The sequence below is a fragment of the Erinaceus europaeus genome, chromosome 23 (genome assembly GCF_950295315.1).
Source record: "Erinaceus europaeus chromosome 23, mEriEur2.1, whole genome shotgun sequence".
NCBI lineage: Eukaryota > Metazoa > Chordata > Mammalia > Eulipotyphla > Erinaceidae > Erinaceus > Erinaceus europaeus.
In genome coordinates this window covers 2,320,782-2,337,320 of record NC_080184.1, presented here as the reverse complement: position 1 = coordinate 2,337,320, position 16,539 = coordinate 2,320,782, and the positions used below count along the sequence as shown (strand labels likewise).

Sequence of the window (16,539 nt, the reverse complement as noted above, 5' to 3'; positions counted from 1 at the left end):
GGAAAAAAATAAAAATAAATAAAAATAAAAAGGGAGTCGGGCAGTAGCGCAGCTTGTTAAGCACACGTGGTGCGAAGCGCAAAGACAGGTGTAAGGATCCCGGTTCGAGCCCCCGGCTCCCCACCAGCAGGGGAGTCGCTTCACAGGTGGTGAAGCAGGTCTGTAGGTGACTTTCTTTCTCCCCCTCTCTGTCTCCCCTCCTCTCTCCATTTCTCTCTGTCCTCTCCAACAATGACAGCAATAACAACAACAATAATAACAACAATAAACAACAAAGGCAACAAAAAGGAAAAAATAGCCTCCAGGAGCAGTGGATTCATAGTGCAGGCACCGAGCCCCAGTGATAACCCTCATGAGAAAATAATAATAATAATAAGTCAATAAAATACAAGAATTTTTTAAAAAGATTTTATTTATTGATTGATGAGAAAGATAGGAGGAGAGAGAGAAGGAACCAGACATCATGTGCTGCCAGGGCTTGAACTCAGCACCTCACACTTGAGAGTCAAGGGCTTTATCCACCGCTCCACCTCCTGGACCACAAACACAGAAATTTTAAGAGACAGAAAAATGTTTCTGTTAACATTTGTGGTAGGACCAGTTTCACCGTTGTTTATCTGAAAGTTTTTTTTTTTTTTAATCACCCCCTCCAGTCTGAAAGATCACCTGACAGACTAGTCTTTTGGGTTGGAGATCCTTTCTATTCATGATTGATACTCTCTGTATGTCAGTTCCTTCTGACCTTTAGAGTTTCTGCTGAGAGATCAGCTGATCTTTGAGAGAGAGAGAGAGAGAGAGAGAGAGGTGTCAGCGGATAGTTTTAGGAAGGGTTCTTCTCATACTGACTGAGCTTTTTTCTCTCTCACTGCCTTTAGAATGCTTCCTTTATCTTTTTTTCATTGTTGTTGCTGTTGTTGTTACTGTTGCTGTTGGACAGGACAAAAAGAAACCCCAAGACGGGGGGGGGGGGGAGACAGAGAGAGGGAGAGAAAGACAGACACCTGCAGACCTGCTTCACCGCCTGTGAAGCGACTCCCCTGCAGGTGGGGAGCCGGGGGCTCGAACCGGGATCCTTGGTCCTTGCGCTTTGCGCCACCTGCACTTAACCCGCTGCGCCACGGCCCGACTCCCCTCTCTCCTTATCTTTGATCTTTGCCAGTTTGATTATCGTGCCTCTTAGTTTGTTTCCATCCAGGTTTATTTGGTTTGAGACACAGTGTCCTCTGGGTCTGGGTGCCTCTGTTTCTTCAGTCAGGAGAAAGTTATTTCTTTTCATGTGTTTGTGTGTGTGATAGGTGGAGATATTTTTCAACTTATTATTATTGGTGACTTAATAATCTTGTAGAGAAAGTTATTTCTTACAGGTATTTCCTCAAATGGGAGTGGTGTCCCTTTTTATCTCTCTTCTCTTTGATGATGTTCAGCATGACTATATAGCTAGCTTATGTTATCTTTTGTTTCTGTTCTTTTTTTTTTTCCCAATATATTTTCTGCGGGTGTTTTTCCAATGATCTTCTCCACCCTCTCCTCATAATCACCACCTTGATCTTTCACTACACTTTCTGTGGGCAAGTTTACCTGCTATATATATATTTTTTGTTTTAGTTCCGTGATGTGTATTATTATTTTAGTTTTCTGGTTTCTCATGTCTCCTTTTATTTTATTTTATTTTATTTTATTTTTGAGAGAGATGCAGAGAGAGGGGCGGGTGAGAGAGTGTAATGGTTATGCAAACAGACTCTCATGCCTGAGGCTCCTACATCCCAGGTTCAATCCACCGCACCACCATAAACCAGAGCTGAGCAGGGCTCTGGTGTTTCTCTGTATGTGTGTCTCTCTCTGTATCTCTCTCAAAACTAAAATTAGGGAGTCGGTTGGTAGCACAGTGGGTTAAGCACAGGTGGCGCAAAGCACAAGAACCGGCGGTAAGAATCCTGATTCGAGCCCCCGGCTCCCCACCTGCAGGGGAGTCGCTTCACAAACGGCGAAGCAAGTCTGCAGGTGTCTGTCTTTCTCTCCTCTTCTCTGTCTTCCCCTCCTCTCTCCATTTCTCTCTGTCCTATCCAACAACGACAACATCAATAACAACAACAATAATAATAACTACAACAATAAAACAAGGGCAACAAAAAAGGAATAAATAAATAAATATTTAAAAAAACTAAAATTAATTTTAAAAAAATTTTTAAAAGAGAGAGAGATGGCAGAGAGAGAGAGAAACACTGCTAGAGCACTGCTCAGTTCTGACTGATGGTCATGCAGAGGGATTGAACCTGGGACTTTGGAGCCTCAGGCAGGAGAGTCTATCTCTCCCGCCCCTCCTTTTTTTTTTTTTTTTTCCTCCTTGCTGACAGTGACTTTTGGGAGCTTTGTGCCTGAACAATTCCATCCACTACCCCTAATGGACTTCCCTTCATAATAATAATTTTTTTAAAAAAAAGTGAAGAGTTGCGCGGTAGCGCAGTGGATTAACCCACTGCTTCGAGCCCCCGGCTCCCCACCTGCAGGGGGGTCGCTTCCCAGGTGGTGAAGCAGGTCTGCAGGTGTCTGTCTTTCTCTCCCCCTCTCTGTCTTCCCCTCCTCTCTCCATTTCTCTCTGTCCTAGCCAACCACGACGACATCAATAACAACAACAACAAGGGCAACAAAAGGGAAAATAAATAAATAAAAGAGGGAAAAAATAAAAATAGAAAAAGAAATTTATGTTCCTTAACCTTGCTGGCAGGTCCAATGCTTTCTCCACAGCGCCACCTCCTGGCTGGAAATGTACACACACGTCGTCTTTTACTATTGATTTATCACTTTCTTTCTGTTCTTTTTTTTTTCTTTAATTTTTTATCTTTTATTTATTTTATAGAAGTAGCGAGAAATTGAGAGGAAAGGAGATATGTAGAGAGAGACAGAGAGACCCCTGCAGCCCTGCTTCACCACTCGTGAAGTTTTCCCCCTGCAGGTGGGGACTGGGGGCTCGAACCCGAGTCCTTGCGCATTGAAACATGTGCGCTCAACCAGGTGCGCCACCACTCGGTCCTTTCTTTTTGTTCTTAAAATATTTGTATTTTGGCCGGGGGTAGATAGCATCATGGTGATGCAAAGAGACTCTCCTGCCTGAGGCTCCAAAGACCCAGGTTCAGTCCCGGGCACCACCATAAGCCAGAGCCGAGCAGGGCTCTGGTAAAAAAAAATAATAAAATAGGGAGCCGGGCGGTAGCGCAGCGGGCTAAGCGCAGGTGGCGCAAAACGCAGGGACCGCGGAAGGACCCCGGTTCGAGCCCCGGCTCCCCACCTGCAGGGGAGTCGCTTCCCAGGCGGTGAAGCAGGTCTGCAGGTGTCTGTCTGTCTCTCCTCTCCCCCTCTCTGTCTTCCCCTCCTCTCTCCATTTCTCTGTGTCCTATCCAACAACGACGACAGCAATAACTACAACAATAAAGCAACAAGGGCAACAAAAGGAAAATAAATAAAGTATTTTTTTAAATCATCGTAATAATAAAATAAAATAAAAATATATTTTACTTTACAGTGCGCAAGGGCCCAGGTTCGAGTCCCCTGGTCCCCACCTACAGGGGATGGGCGGAAGCTTCCCGAGCGGTGAGGCAGGGCTGCAGGTGTCTCTCTGTCTCGCGCCCTCTCTGTCTCCCCCTCTCCTCTCCATTTCTCTCTGTTCTATTCAATAAAAAGTGGTCACTGGGAGACTTTGATTTCTATCTTCTTTCTACAAGTCCATGAGTATCTGAAGAAATCTTCACTCCTCTTCATAGAAAGGCCCCTTTTCTAAAGGGTTGGGAAGCACTGAGTTGATGGGGGCACTTAAAAGACTTTTGCTCTGACTTTATTTTTTTTCTGTCTTTTACCAGAGCACTGCTCAGCTGTGGCTTATGGTGGTGTGGGGAATTGAACCTGGGACTTTGGAGCCTCAGGCATGAGTCTTTTTGCATAACTATTATGCTATCTACCCTCCACTTTTTGTTGTTGTTGTTATTTGTAAAAAATATTTTATTTATTTTATTTTTGAGAGATACAGAGAAAGACACAGAGAGAAACACCAGAGCACTGCACAGCTCTGGCTGATGGTGGTGCGGGGGGATTGAACCTGGGACTTCGGAGCCTCAGGCATGAGAGTGTCTTTGCAGAACCACTAGGCTATCTTCTACCCCCGACTTTTTATTTATTTATTTTTTTACCCTGCTCAGCTCTGGTTTATGGTGGTGCGGGGGATTGAACCTGGATCTTTGGAGCCTCAGGCGTGGGAGTCTGTTCGCACAACCATGATGCTGTCTCCCCTGCCTTCTTTCTTTTCTTTTTTAGATTTTTTTGAAAAATTTTTAACTATCTTTATTTATTGGATAGAGACAGCCAGAGGGCAGGGGGAGATAGTGAGGGAGACAGAGAGACCCCTGCAGCCCCGCTTCACCACTCATGAAGCTTTTCCCCCTGCAGGTGGGGACTGGAGGCTCGAACCCATGTCCTTTCACACTATAATACCTGCGCTCAACTCCCAAGGACCAAAATGTATGATCCCAGGCGGGGGCGGAGCCAGTTAGAAGCGCACGCGGATTGGCGGATCGGGAGTGACGGGCAGGCCAACTGGCCAGTGGTTGCGAGTTCCGAATGTGACGTCAGAGCCCGGCCCGGGGACACTGCCGCCGCCAAAGCAGCTTTGCGTCTGTCTATCCATCTGGCTTCCTCTAGTCTCAAGTCCGGGTGGGGATAGGCAGCATCCTGGTTCTGCAAAAGAGCCTCCTTCGTGAGGCTCTGAAGTCGCAGGTTCACTCCCCCGTCCCTGCCATAAACCAGAGCTGAGCAGTACCCTGCTCAAACTAAAATCAGAAAACATCAGGAGTACTCATGCGGAAGAAAGTCGCTTTCAAAAAGTCTCTCTTTTTGTGTGAGTTTGATTGAAGCAGAACTCAGGGCCTCCCTCGCGCAAAGCTATGCCTGGGATTGAACTCAGTACCTCACGCCTGGTAGTTCAACTCATTAGCCACTGTGCCACCCAGTAGAGTAAGTAGGTGGATACAAGACTGATTTATTTTTATTTTATTTATTTTCCCGGAGCCCTGCTGAGCTCTGGCTGATGGTGGTGCCTGTTGAACCTGGGACCTCAGAGCCTTGGGCTGGAGTCTCATTCATTGTTAATATATCAACTATTCAGTTAATGAGAGAAATAGGTGATAGACTAGATAGATTAGACAGATGAAAGAGAAACCAGAGTCCCTCTCAGCTCTGGCTGATGGTGGTGCTGGGGATTGAACCCGCGACCTCAGAGTCTCAGGGATGAGTCTCTTTGCAGAACCATTGTTATCTACTCCCGCCCCTTCAACACAAGATTTATTTAAGAATGAGAGGGGCCGGGTGGTGGCTCACCTGTCTGAGCACATGTTACAACGCACAAGGTCCCAGGTTCAAGCCGACCCCCTTGCATGTGGGGAGCCTGGGTTCGAACCAGGACCCTAGCGTGGGTCCTTGCACTCTGCACTATGTGTGCCTAACCCATTGCGCTATTCCCCGGCCTCCAATAAATAAAATTTAGGGCTGGGTGGTGCCGCACCTGGTTGAGTGCCCACGTTACAACACACAAGGGCCCAGGTTCAAGCCCCCGGTCCCCACCTGCAGGGGGAAAGCTTTGCGAGTGGTGAAGCAGGGCTGCAGGTGTCTATCACCCCCTTCCTCTAGATTTCTGGCTGTCTCTATCCAGTAAATAAATAAAGTTAATAATAAAATATATATATATATATATATATATATATATATATATATATATATATATTTTTATACAAGAGTCCTGCTCAGCTCTGGCATATGGTGATGCCAGGCATAAAACCTGGGACCCGGGAGCCTCAGGCATGAGAATCTGTTTATTATTTATTCATTCCCTCTCATTGCCCTGGTTTTTTTGTTGTTGTAGTTATTGTTATTGATGTCATCATTGTTGGATAAGACAAGAGAGAAATGGAGAGAGGAGGGGAAGACAGAGAGGGGGAGAGAAAGACAGACACCTGCAGACCTGGGAAGCGACTCCCCTGCAGGTGGGGAGCCGGGGGCTGAACCGGGATCCTTATGCCGGTCCTTGTGCTTTGCGTCACCTGCGCTTAACCCGCTGCGCTACCGCCCACCTCCCTGATGTTTGTTTCTTTATTGGATAGAGACAGCCAGAAATCTAGAGGGAAGGGGAAGACAGGAAGGGAGAGAGACAGAGAGACACCTGCAGCCCTGCTTCACCACTTACAAAGCTTTCCCCCTGCAGGTGGGGACCTTGAGACTTGCAACATGTGCGCTCAACCAGGTGCGCCACCACGCGGCCCTCTCTAAATAAATTAAATAAATAAAAGCTTTTTCAGTCCCGAGGCAGGCCCAGTGGAAGCGGCAGTAGATTCTCTCCGGGCCGAGGTTCCATATTGGATCCCCGGTCACGACGTATGTCCGTGGACGCCATCCGGGGCCTTGGCGGGGCTGGGGTCTTTGCAAAGGCCTGAGCTTGTCACCTGATCACCATGTCACAAGACCATCATGGGGGTCAGAAGTTTCCCTCCAGGACTCCAGGGCTCTGTGCTGTGTCCCTGTCCTGACTCCAAGACCAACAGGAAAAACAAAGATAAGAAAACAGATAAATCAGGGGCCTGGTGGGGGCGCATCTGGACCCGGGTTCAAGTCCCCGGTCCCCACCTGCAGGGGAGGAAGCTTCGTGAGCGGTGAAGCAGGGCTGCAGGGGTCTCTCTCCCTGTTACCCCCTTCCCTCTCGATTTCTGGCTGTCTCTAACTAGTAAGTAAAGATAATAAAAATTATATGTATATAAAAAGAAAATAAATAAATCAGGTGATTTCATCAAGGCATATCCGAGGTTCAGGGGCGCCCCAAGGGCAGGGTTGGGGTTCCCTGCCTCCCCCCGACACCGACCCATGGGAGCTGGGTGGTGTCTGGATCCCGGGTGGAGCTGAGCTAGAGCTTGGATGCAGGGTCCCGCGGTCCTTGGAGGTGGGGAGGGGGGTCCTGGCCCTAAGTGCTGGAGTTGACTTGGGCCCAAGAGCTGGTCCGGCCGGGTCCCTGGAAGAGAAGAGATGTAGGTGGGGGAGGAAAGTGGGGTGCAAGGATGCATGAAGGCGGGCGTGCAAGGGCGCAGGAAAACGGGGTGCAAGGGTGCAGGAAAGTGGGGTGCAAAGGTGCAGGAAAGCGGGGTGCAAGGGTGCAGGAAAGCGGATGCAAGGGTGCAGGAAAGCAGGGTGCAGGAAAATGGGGTGCAAGGGTGCAGGAAAGCGGGATGCAAGGATGCAGGAAAACGGGGTGCAAGGGTGCAGGAAAACGGGGTGTAAGGGTGCAGGAAAATGGGGTGCAAAGGTGCAGGAAAGCGGGGTGCAAGGGTGCAGGAAAGCGGATGCAAGGGTGCAGGAAAGCAGGGTGCAGGAAAATGGGGTGCAAGGGTGCAGGAAAGCGGGATGCAAGGATGCAGGAAAGCGGGGTGCAAGGGTGCAGGAAAATGGGGAGCAAGGGTGCAGGAAAGCGGGGTGCAAGGGTGCAGTAAAAAGGGTTGCAAGGGTGCAGGAAAGCGAGGTTCAAGGATGTAGAAAAACGGGGTGTAAGGATGCAGGAAATCGGAGTGCAAGGGTGCAGAAGAGTGGGTGCAAAGAGTGCAGGAATGCGGGGCGCAAGGGGAGGCAAGGATGGGGGGCCCCTAGATCCCTGAGCTGGGCATCAGACCTGGTTCCAGTGATCCCGGAGATGGGGGGAATGGACCCCGGGTGGAGAGGAAAGGGGGTTCAGCGGTCCCCGCCGGGCTCCAGCTCTGGGATCCCCCGTCCCGCCGCCCCTCCCGAAGGGCCCCCAGGCCCCGAAGTCGCCGGCCGCGTGCCCAGCCGCCCTGCCGGGCTGTTAGGGCGGAACTCTGACGTCAGCCCTGGACCCGCAGCCGCTCGCCATTGGCCAGCCGGCCCGCCCGTCAACTCCGCTGCACCAATCGTCACTCGCCATCTATGGAGGCCCGGACCCAAGGCAGCTGCGCGTTCATTGGCTCACACGCACAGACGGACACACGCACACACACACCCGTGTCGACCTGGGAGCTTCGCTCCCGACTGTCCGCAGCTACGTCCGGCCTCCGCGCGCCCGCCCCCATCTACACGTCATTGGCTGAGACGCCTGCGCCGGAAAGGGATTGTGATTAGCTGGCGGTACCGTCGCCCTCCGATGACGTAGAGACGGGCTCGCCAGCGATTGGCCGCCTCTCACGCTAAGCACCGCCCCCCTCGCGCGCTCATTGGCTGAGACGCAGGACGCGCTCGGCCGGCGCCCGCCCTGCCGGCTCAAAAGGGCCTCTCGCGCGGCCCCTCCCTCCAGTCCCCCGGGTTCGTCGGGCCTGTCGGTCTCCTCTGGAAGCCGCCCCGCGCACCGGCGACGGGCCCCCTCATTGGGCTCCGCGGCGCCCGCCGGCCGCAGCTCATCGCTCCCGCAGACGTCCATCACGCGGCCGTCCCGCCCTCCGCGCCCCCAGCGGCGCGCCGATTGGCCGCGGCCCCCCGGGTCCCGGGATTGGCCGGCCCGGAGCTCCCAGCGCCGCTCACTGGCCCGCCGCGCCGCCCGTCGGCCCGGCTCCGCCCCCCGGCCGTCGTCTTCCCACAGTGCCCCGCGGCCGTGTGGAGCGCGGCCTTGTTCCCGCGTTGAGCCGCCGCCGCCGCCGCCTCCTCCGCCTCAGCCTCCGCGCCAGGCCCGGCCCCGCCGCGCCATGTCGGACTACAGCTCGGGAGGGCCCCCGCCGGGGCCGCCGCCGCCCGCCGGCGGGGGCGGGGGGTCCGGGGGCGCCGGGGGAGGAGGCCCGCCGGCCGGCGCGGGGGAGCGGGGCGGCGGCGGCGGGCCGGGCGGGGGGGCGGCGGGGGGCCCCTCGCAGCCGCCGGGCGGGGGCGGCCCCGGGATCCGCAAGGACGCCTTCGCCGACGCCGTGCAGCGCGCCCGCCAGGTGAGGGGGACCCCGTGTCGTGGGGGGGGCAGCCCCGAGGTGAGATGAGGGGACCCCGTGTCGTGGGGGATCAGCCCTGAGGTGAAATGGGGGACCCCGTGTCGTGGGGGGGGGCAGCCCTGAGGTGAGATGAGGGGACCCCGTGTCATGGGGGGGGGCCCTGAGGTGAGGGAGACCCCGTGTCGTGAGGGATCAGCCCTGAGGTGAGATGGGGGACTCTGTGTCATGGGGCATCAGCCCTTAGGTGAGGAGGGAGACCCCGTTTCGTGGGGGGGGGGTCAACCCTGAGGTGAGATGGGGGATCCCGTGTCATGGGGGGCGGCCCTGAGGTGAAATGGGGGGACCCTGTGTCATGGGGGACAGCCCTGAGGTGAGATGAGGGGACCCCGTGTCATGGGGGGCGGCCCTGAGGTGAGATGAGGGGACCCCGTGTCGTGGGGGGCGGCCCTGAGGTGAGATGAGGGGACCCCGTGTCGTGGGGGGCGGCCCTGAGGTGAGATGAGGGGACCCCGGGTCATGGGGGGCGGCCCTGAGGTGAGATGGGGGGACCCCGTGTCATGGGGGACGGCCCTGAGGTGAGATGAGGCGACCCCGTGTCATGGGAGGCGGCCCTGAGGTGAGATGAGGGGACCCCGGGTCATGGGGGGCGGCCCTGAGGTGAGATGGGGGACCCCGGGTCATGGGGGGCGGCCCTGAGGTGAGATGGGGGGACCCCGGGTCGTGGGGGGCGGCCCTGAGGTGAGATGGGGGACCCCAAACTGGGAGGGTACCCCAGAACCAGAGAGGGGCACCCAGGGTCAGGGTGGGCACCCTAAGACCAAGGAGAGACCCTGGGGGTGAGGGGGGCACCCCAAGACTGAGGGGAGGGGACCCCAGGACCATGGGGGGTACTCTGAGGAGGGGAGGAGGGACCCTAAGAACAAGGAAAGACCCCAGTGTTGGGGGAGACCCCTGTGGTGGCCATGGGGCCCCCGATTAAGCATGACTCATTGTGGGCTGAGGAGTGTCCCCCCTTGCAGAGAGGGGATCCCCCTAGCTGAGGAGACCCCCCACGTAGGCCGAGGCTCCAGGGGTGAGGGGCCCTCTAGGTCTCGGGGGACCCCTAGCTGGACAGGCGACACCCCGAAGGTCAGGGTCGCGGAGCAGGCGGGCGGTGCTCGGTGGGGACCCCGGGTGCAGGGACTGGAGGACCCCGACCCCCACCCTGCGAGCAGAGGGAGGGAGAGCTCGTCAGTTGGGGGGGGCCGAGAGACGGGGGGAAGTCCAGACCCCGCCTGTGTGCAGTATGGGGCGGGGGGGGGGGGGTCCCCGAAGCTCACGCCCTTCCCTACCCTCCAGATCGCAGCCAAGATCGGGGGCGACGCCGCCACCACCACGGTGAACAACAGCACCCCCGACTTCAGCTTCGGGGGCCAGAAGCGGCAGCTGGAGGATGGAGGTGACCTGGGGGCTGGGGGGCGGCCCGGGTGGGGCGCGGGGGCCCGGGCTGGGGGGGGGGGTTCCCTGACTGGCCACCCCGCTCCTCCTCCCACAGACCAGCCTGAGAGCAAGAAGCTGGCGGCCCAGAGCGACTGTGAGCTGGGGGGTCGGGTGCATTGGGGGGGGGGGGGGGCGGGTGCGTGTCTGGGGGAGGGGGCTGGGGGTCGGGAGTCTCGCAGGCACAGGACCGACCCCCCCTTCTCTACAGCCATCAGCTCCCAGCTCGGCCCCATCCACCCGCCACCCAGGTAAGTTGGGGGTGTCCGTGGGGTCCCCTCTGTTTAGAGAGACAGTCAGGGACAGCTTGGCGCCGAGACTCCCTCCAACATGGGGTGGGGACCGGACTCGGACCCGGGTCACACAGGCTTCCGCAAAAGTCAGCTGCCGGTAGGTCACCCCGGGTTTGGGCTGGGGGTGGGGTCTCGGACTCGAGGGAGAGACAGGTGTCCGGTCGGACCTGTCCCTGGGGCCGGGGGTGGGGGGGAATGGTCGAGCCCGGAGCGTCCCCTCCCCGGAGTGACTGTGACTCCTTCGCAGGACGACGTCCATGACGGAGGAATACAGGGTCCCTGACGGCATGGTGGGACTGAGTGAGTGTGGGGGCCCGGGGTGGGGGGATCCCTCTGGGGGGGGCGCCTCGGCCAATCTCTCCTCGCCCACCCCGCCCCCTAGTTATCGGCAGAGGAGGGGAGCAGATCAACAAGATCCAGCAGGATTCCGGCTGCAAAGTCCAGATCTCGCCGGGTAGGAGGGAGGGCGATCTCTCGGGTGGGTGGATTCCAGGGGGTCCCATAGGCCTCGTGGCCGGGCCAAGGGCGGCAGGCAGGTCTAGAGCCTTGGAGGGTGAGCCCAGGCCCCCCCAAAACTTCACAAAGCGGAGGTTGGGGGGGGCCGAAACTCCCAGAATCCACCTTGCGACCCCTCCTTGTTCTGCACCTGCTCGGGCGAGCCAGACAGGCCGTGGGGGTGGAGGCTGTGCCCAGGGCTGTGTCCCGCCCAGAGGTGATGGGGGGCTCCCGGCACCTGGCAGCCCTCGGCCCTGACCGCCTCTCCCCACCCCCCAGACAGCGGCGGGCTGCCCGAGCGCAGCGTGTCCCTGACAGGTGCCCCCGAGGCCGTCCAGTAAGTGGGGTCGGGGCGGGACAGGTCTCCCCTTGGGTGGGGGCCTTTGTGCTGGTGGCTCATCCGCGTGTTTGGGGGCATTCTCCAGGAAAGCCAAGATGATGCTGGACGACATCGTGTCCCGGGGCCGCGGGGGCCCCCCTGGACAGTTCCACGAGGGCGCCAACGGGGGGCAGAGCGGGACAGTGCAGGAGATGATGATCCCCGCGGGCAAGGCCGGGCTCGTGATCGGCAAAGGCGGCGAGACCATCAAGCAGCTGCAGGTGGGGGAGGGGTGCAGACCCGGGGGGCGGGGCTGGGGTCTCAATCTCCCCGCCACGACCCCCGTTCCCCTCCCCTCCCCTCAGGAGCGCGCAGGCGTGAAGATGATCCTCATCCAGGACGGCTCGCAGAACACCAACGTGGATAAGCCCCTGCGCATCATCGGGGATCCCTACAAAGTGCAGGTGGGGGGCTCGGGCAGGGGGCGGCTTTGGGGGGGCAGCTCCGAGCTCCGGGGCTCATCCCGCTGCCCCCCAGCAAGCCTGCGAGATGGTGATGGACATCCTCCGTGAGCGGGACCAGGGCGGCTTCGGGGACCGCAACGACTACGGATCCCGCGTGGGCGGCGGCATCGATGTGAGTTGGGGGTGGAGGGGCGGCTGGAAGGGGGCCTTGTGGGGACTGGCTCCCCCTGACTGCGTGTGGGGGGGGTCCTCCAAGGTTCCGGTGCCCCGCCACTCGGTGGGTGTGGTGATCGGCCGCAGCGGCGAGATGATCAAGAAGATTCAGAACGATGCGGGCGTGCGAATCCAGTTCAAGCAAGGTGTGGTGGGGCGCGCCCCCAATGGGGGGTTTAGACTGACGCGGGGGGGGGGGGCAGCACGCTGACCAGCACCCTACCCTACTCTGGCCCGCAGACGACGGCACGGGCCCCGAAAAGATCGCACACATCATGGGCCCCCCCGAGCGCTGCGAGCACGCCGCCCGCATCATCAACGACCTTCTGCAGAGTCTGCGGGTGGGTGTCCGTCGGACCCCGGGCCAGGCCGGGCCGGGGTGGGGGGTCTCCACCCAGGGTGCTCGGGGTCTCATGCTCTCCTCCCCTTCCCTTCCCTCCTTTCCCCAGAGCGGACCCCCAGGACCCCCGGGGGGGCCCGGCATGGCGCCCGGGGGCCGCGGCCGAGGACGGGGCCAGGGCAGCTGGGGGCCCCCCGGCGGGGAGGTGACCTTCTCCATCCCAACCCACAAGTGCGGGCTGGTCATCGGCCGAGGTGAGTGAGTGGGGTGAGTGAGTGGCCCCCCCAACCAAGGCCGGACTCCCCCCCCCACCCTGCGGTGACACCCCCGCCTCCCCGCAACCCGCAGGCGGGGAGAACGTGAAAGCCATCAACCAGCAGACGGGGGCCTTCGTGGAGATCTCCCGGCAGCTGCCCCCCAACGGAGACCCCAACTTCAAGCTCTTCATCATCCGGGGCTCCCCCCAGCAGATCGACCACGCCAAGCAGCTCATTGAGGAGAAGATCGAGGTGGGCCACAGACGGACGGACACACACACACACGCCGTGGGGCGGCGGGCACACGCTGACACCCCTCTTCTCTCCCTTCCAGGGTCCCCTCTGCCCGGTGGGGCCAGGCCCGGGGGGACCAGGCCCCGCAGGCCCCATGGGGCCTTTCAACCCCGGACCCTTCAACCAGGGCCCCCCGGGGGCGCCCCCACAGTGAGTGGGGCTCTGGGCTCGCGGGAGGGGGTGTATAGGGCGCCACCTGCCGTGGGGCTCACGGGGTGCCCCCCCTCTCTCCGTCTCCCCGCCTGCAGCGCTGGGGGGCCCCCGCCTCACCAGTACCCGCCCCAGGGCTGGGGCAACACGTACCCCCAGTGGCAGCCGCCAGCTCCTCATGACCCCAGTAAGCAGGGGGCTCCGGCCTTCCGTGGTGGGGGGTGGGGGGCGGGGGGCCTCGGGGGAACTCCCGGGACTCAGGCGTGCGCCCCTCTAAAGGTAAAGCAGCTGCGGCCGCCGACCCCAACGCCGCCTGGGCCGCCTACTACTCCCACTACTACCAGCAGCCCCCGGGGCCCCTGCCCGGCCCCGCTCCCGCTCCTGCCGCGCCCCCCACCCAGGGCGAGCCCCCCCAGCCGCCCCCGGCCGGCCAGTCGGACTACAGCAAGGCCTGGGAGGAGTACTACAAGAAGATCGGTGAGTGGGGGGCGGGAGGGGGCCTGCTGGGGCCGCGGGGGGCGAGCCCTGATCCCCCCCACCCCCCCATGCGCCCCCCAGGCCAGCAGCCCCAGCAGCCCGGAGCACCCCCGCAGCAGGACTACACCAAGGCCTGGGAAGAGTACTACAAGAAGCAGGGTGAGCCTCAGCCCTCGGGCCCCCGCACCCCCGTTTTCTGCTCCTCTTGGTTTGAGGGGGCATGTGGGGGGAACCCCAACCTCACCACCCTTCTCGTCTCCAGGGTGCGGTGTAAAGGCCGACCTCAGCCCTCTGCCCCCCGCTTTCTGCTCCTCTAGGGTTCGAGGGCGGCACAGGGTCGGGGACCCCAACCTCGCCGCCCTCTGATCTCCTCCCCCCTCTGCTCCCCCCACAGCTCAAGTGGCCACCGGCGGGGGCCCGGGGGCACCCCCAGGCTCGCAGCCCGACTACAGTGCGGCCTGGGCTGAGTACTACCGCCAGCAGGCCGCCTACTACGGACAGACGCCGGGCCCGGGCCCCCAGCCCCCCGCGCAGGCCCCCCAGCAGGCAAGTGGGAACTGCCACCCCCCGCCCCCCCCGTTCTCCTTCCAGCCCCCCGCCTCCGTGCACCCCGCCCTGGTGGGGGGCGCCGGCGCCCCTTTCCCCTGCGGTGTCTGCCCCTGAAGCCTCGTCCACCGGCCGAGGAGCCTCGCCGCCACCACCACCACCGCCGCCGCCGCCTCCAGCCAGCCCGCCGGGGACTGAGGACTGGGGGCCCCCCGGATCCCCCTCCCCCGGACCCTGCGCAGGACCGGCCAGGAAGACGCCGCCCGGACCCCGCGCCTTTCCGGGGGGCCGGGGGAGAGAGAGTTCTCGCGTTGTTTTTGGCCTCCTTTTTAGTGTCGTTTTTTTTTGTTTTTTTATTTTTGCATTTTTCGTCCGTCCATCCCCCTCCCTTTCTGGTTTTGGGGACCCACCATCCGCCCCCCCCTCCTGTCCGAGAGACTGTCACACGGAGCGGGGGGCCCAGCCGGCCGCCGCCACCGGCCCTCGGGCCTCTACCTCACGGGGCAGGGGCGTGGGGGGCCCACGGCCGCCTCATACTGGATTGGGGGGGCCGCCATGGAGGCGGCAGGGCGCCCCTCCCTCCTTCCCTCCTCCCCCCGTACCCCAACCCCAGCTCCCCCCTCTCTCTGCGGCCCCCCTGCTTCTGTGTCCTCTCTCTCGCCGCCGCTGCCACGGAGACTCCTGCCTGGGCCAGGCCCCCCACTCTGCCTCCAGCGCCCCCACCCTGAGCCCCTGCCCTCCGCTCGCTCAGTGACCGATTCTATCTCTCCCCTCTCCGCAGGCTCAATGAAACAAATGAATGTGAACCTTCTTCATCTGTGAAAAATCTCTGATCATTTTTTTTTTCTCCCATTTTGTTTCTGTTGGGGTGGGGGGCCTTTTTTTTTTTTTCAGTTTTTTTTAGTTTATTTTTCCTTCCCATTGGGCAAGAGAGCCACGGCTCCTCCGTAGGAGGGGGTGCGGATGAGGGCTATCCTGGAATGGGGGGCCATGGGCCCCCCCCCCCAATCCGCACACGCCTGACTCTTCACGCCTCTTTCTCTCCGTCCAAACCGGGAACCTCCTCCCTGTTGTGCCAGCCACGCACCAGAGCAGATCTAGCGCTCTGCAGACAGTTAACAAAAAGAGCAAAATAAGTTGGGGTTTTTTTGTTTTGTTTTCTAAATAAGAAGAAAAATAAAACTTAGAAAATTATATATATTATATACATATACTAAAAAAAAAAAAAATCTATTCCCAGTTCACCCACACAGACCTCCCAGAAACTTTTCAGAGGGAGGGGGGAATAAATAAAACCACAGATTAATTTTCTCTCCGTCACATTTTTTTAAAATAAACTTTTGGCAAAGGAAAAAAAAGTCACTTTTCTTTTTTTCTTTTAGTATCTGTTTAGATTTTGAATTTTTGTTTGTTGGGGTTTTTTTGTTTGTTTTTCTTTTCTTTTTTTAAGTTTGAGTCAAAACATTCCTTGGACCAGGTTGTTTTTTGCAGGGTCTTCCTCTCCCCCCCACCCCCCCTCCCCGCCAAAAACAAAACAAACAAAACTTCAGCCAAGCCCCTCGGCCTCTCTGCTCCCCCCTTCTCGCTCCCCCTGCACCCCTCCCTCCCCCCACCGCACCCCACCCCACCCCCATTCCCCCCAGGACTGGTCTGTGGTTCAGGCCTCTTTGAGGACACTGGAGAGACTGAAAAAAAAAAAACAATAATAATAATTGTACGGCAGTTTTTACTTTTTACGGCTTGTTTTTAACTTCACAAATAAATGGTGATAAAACTTGCTCTGTCCACTACCATTTCTCCTTCCTTCCCTGGGGGGTGGGGGGGCAGGGCTTGTGGGCCAGATGTGACTCTGTGCAGATGTTGTAAGAAGCCTGACGGCAGTGGAAAGGAATGGGCGGGGCGGTGAAGCCCTTCTGTATGTTTTAGGGTTCTGTGGTTGGTTTGAACTTTCTGCTTTTCCTAACTCAACCCCTTTTATTACTATTATTCCCCCCCCCCATGTTAAATAAAGTGCTTTTTATTCTAAGAACTGTCTGCTGGCCACAAGTCTGTTTCTCCTGTAGGAGGGCAGGAGTAACTGGGCCCCCGAGGGACCCTGCCAGCCTCTTCCCCAGAGGGCTCCTGGGGGAGGTTCCCATGGACACGGCCGCCTCAGGTCCCCCAGACTCACCTGAGGGGCTCCTCCGCTCCCTCTCCGGGCCCTTGAACCCGCAAGCTGAAGGCCATAGGGGGGGTCCCCACTGGCTCCCCAGGCTTCTGATCATAGTGCA

At 58.8% G+C, this 16,539-nt stretch overlaps 1 protein-coding gene and 1 long non-coding RNA gene across 4 annotated transcripts; one reads left to right on the top strand and one right to left on the bottom strand.

Moving 5' to 3' along the window:
* Positions 1-6,818: 6,818 nt before the first annotated feature.
* Positions 6,819-8,210, bottom strand: LOC132535517 (uncharacterized). Its single transcript, XR_009547303.1, has 2 exons — positions 7,694-8,210; positions 6,819-7,042 (listed from the first exon to the last, which is right to left on the bottom strand). It is a non-coding gene; the product is annotated as an uncharacterized LOC132535517 (long non-coding RNA).
* Positions 8,211-8,503: 293 nt separating this feature from the next.
* KHSRP (KH-type splicing regulatory protein) lies at positions 8,504-16,047 on the top strand. 3 transcript variants are annotated; one of them, XM_060181537.1, is made up of 19 exons: positions 8,504-8,945; positions 10,284-10,383; positions 10,480-10,518; positions 10,633-10,672; positions 10,962-11,014; positions 11,097-11,168; positions 11,489-11,546; positions 11,635-11,809; positions 11,894-11,992; positions 12,066-12,164; positions 12,249-12,351; positions 12,446-12,546; positions 12,655-12,799; positions 12,894-13,054; positions 13,137-13,246; positions 13,345-13,433; positions 13,526-13,723; positions 13,805-13,882; positions 14,118-16,047. In XM_060181537.1, exons 1-19 carry the CDS (start codon positions 8,715-8,717, stop codon positions 14,384-14,386), a joined length of 2,220 nt encoding a protein of 739 aa, XP_060037520.1. In that variant the 5' UTR covers positions 8,504-8,714; the 3' UTR covers positions 14,387-16,047. The 3 variants fall into 3 exon arrangements, with proteins under 3 accessions (XP_060037520.1, XP_060037522.1, XP_060037519.1); XM_060181539.1 differs by having other exon boundaries at positions 10,284-10,518; positions 14,118-14,269; positions 15,051-16,047; XM_060181536.1 differs by having other exon boundaries at positions 10,284-10,518.
* The last annotated feature ends 492 nt before the right edge of the window (positions 16,048-16,539 follow it).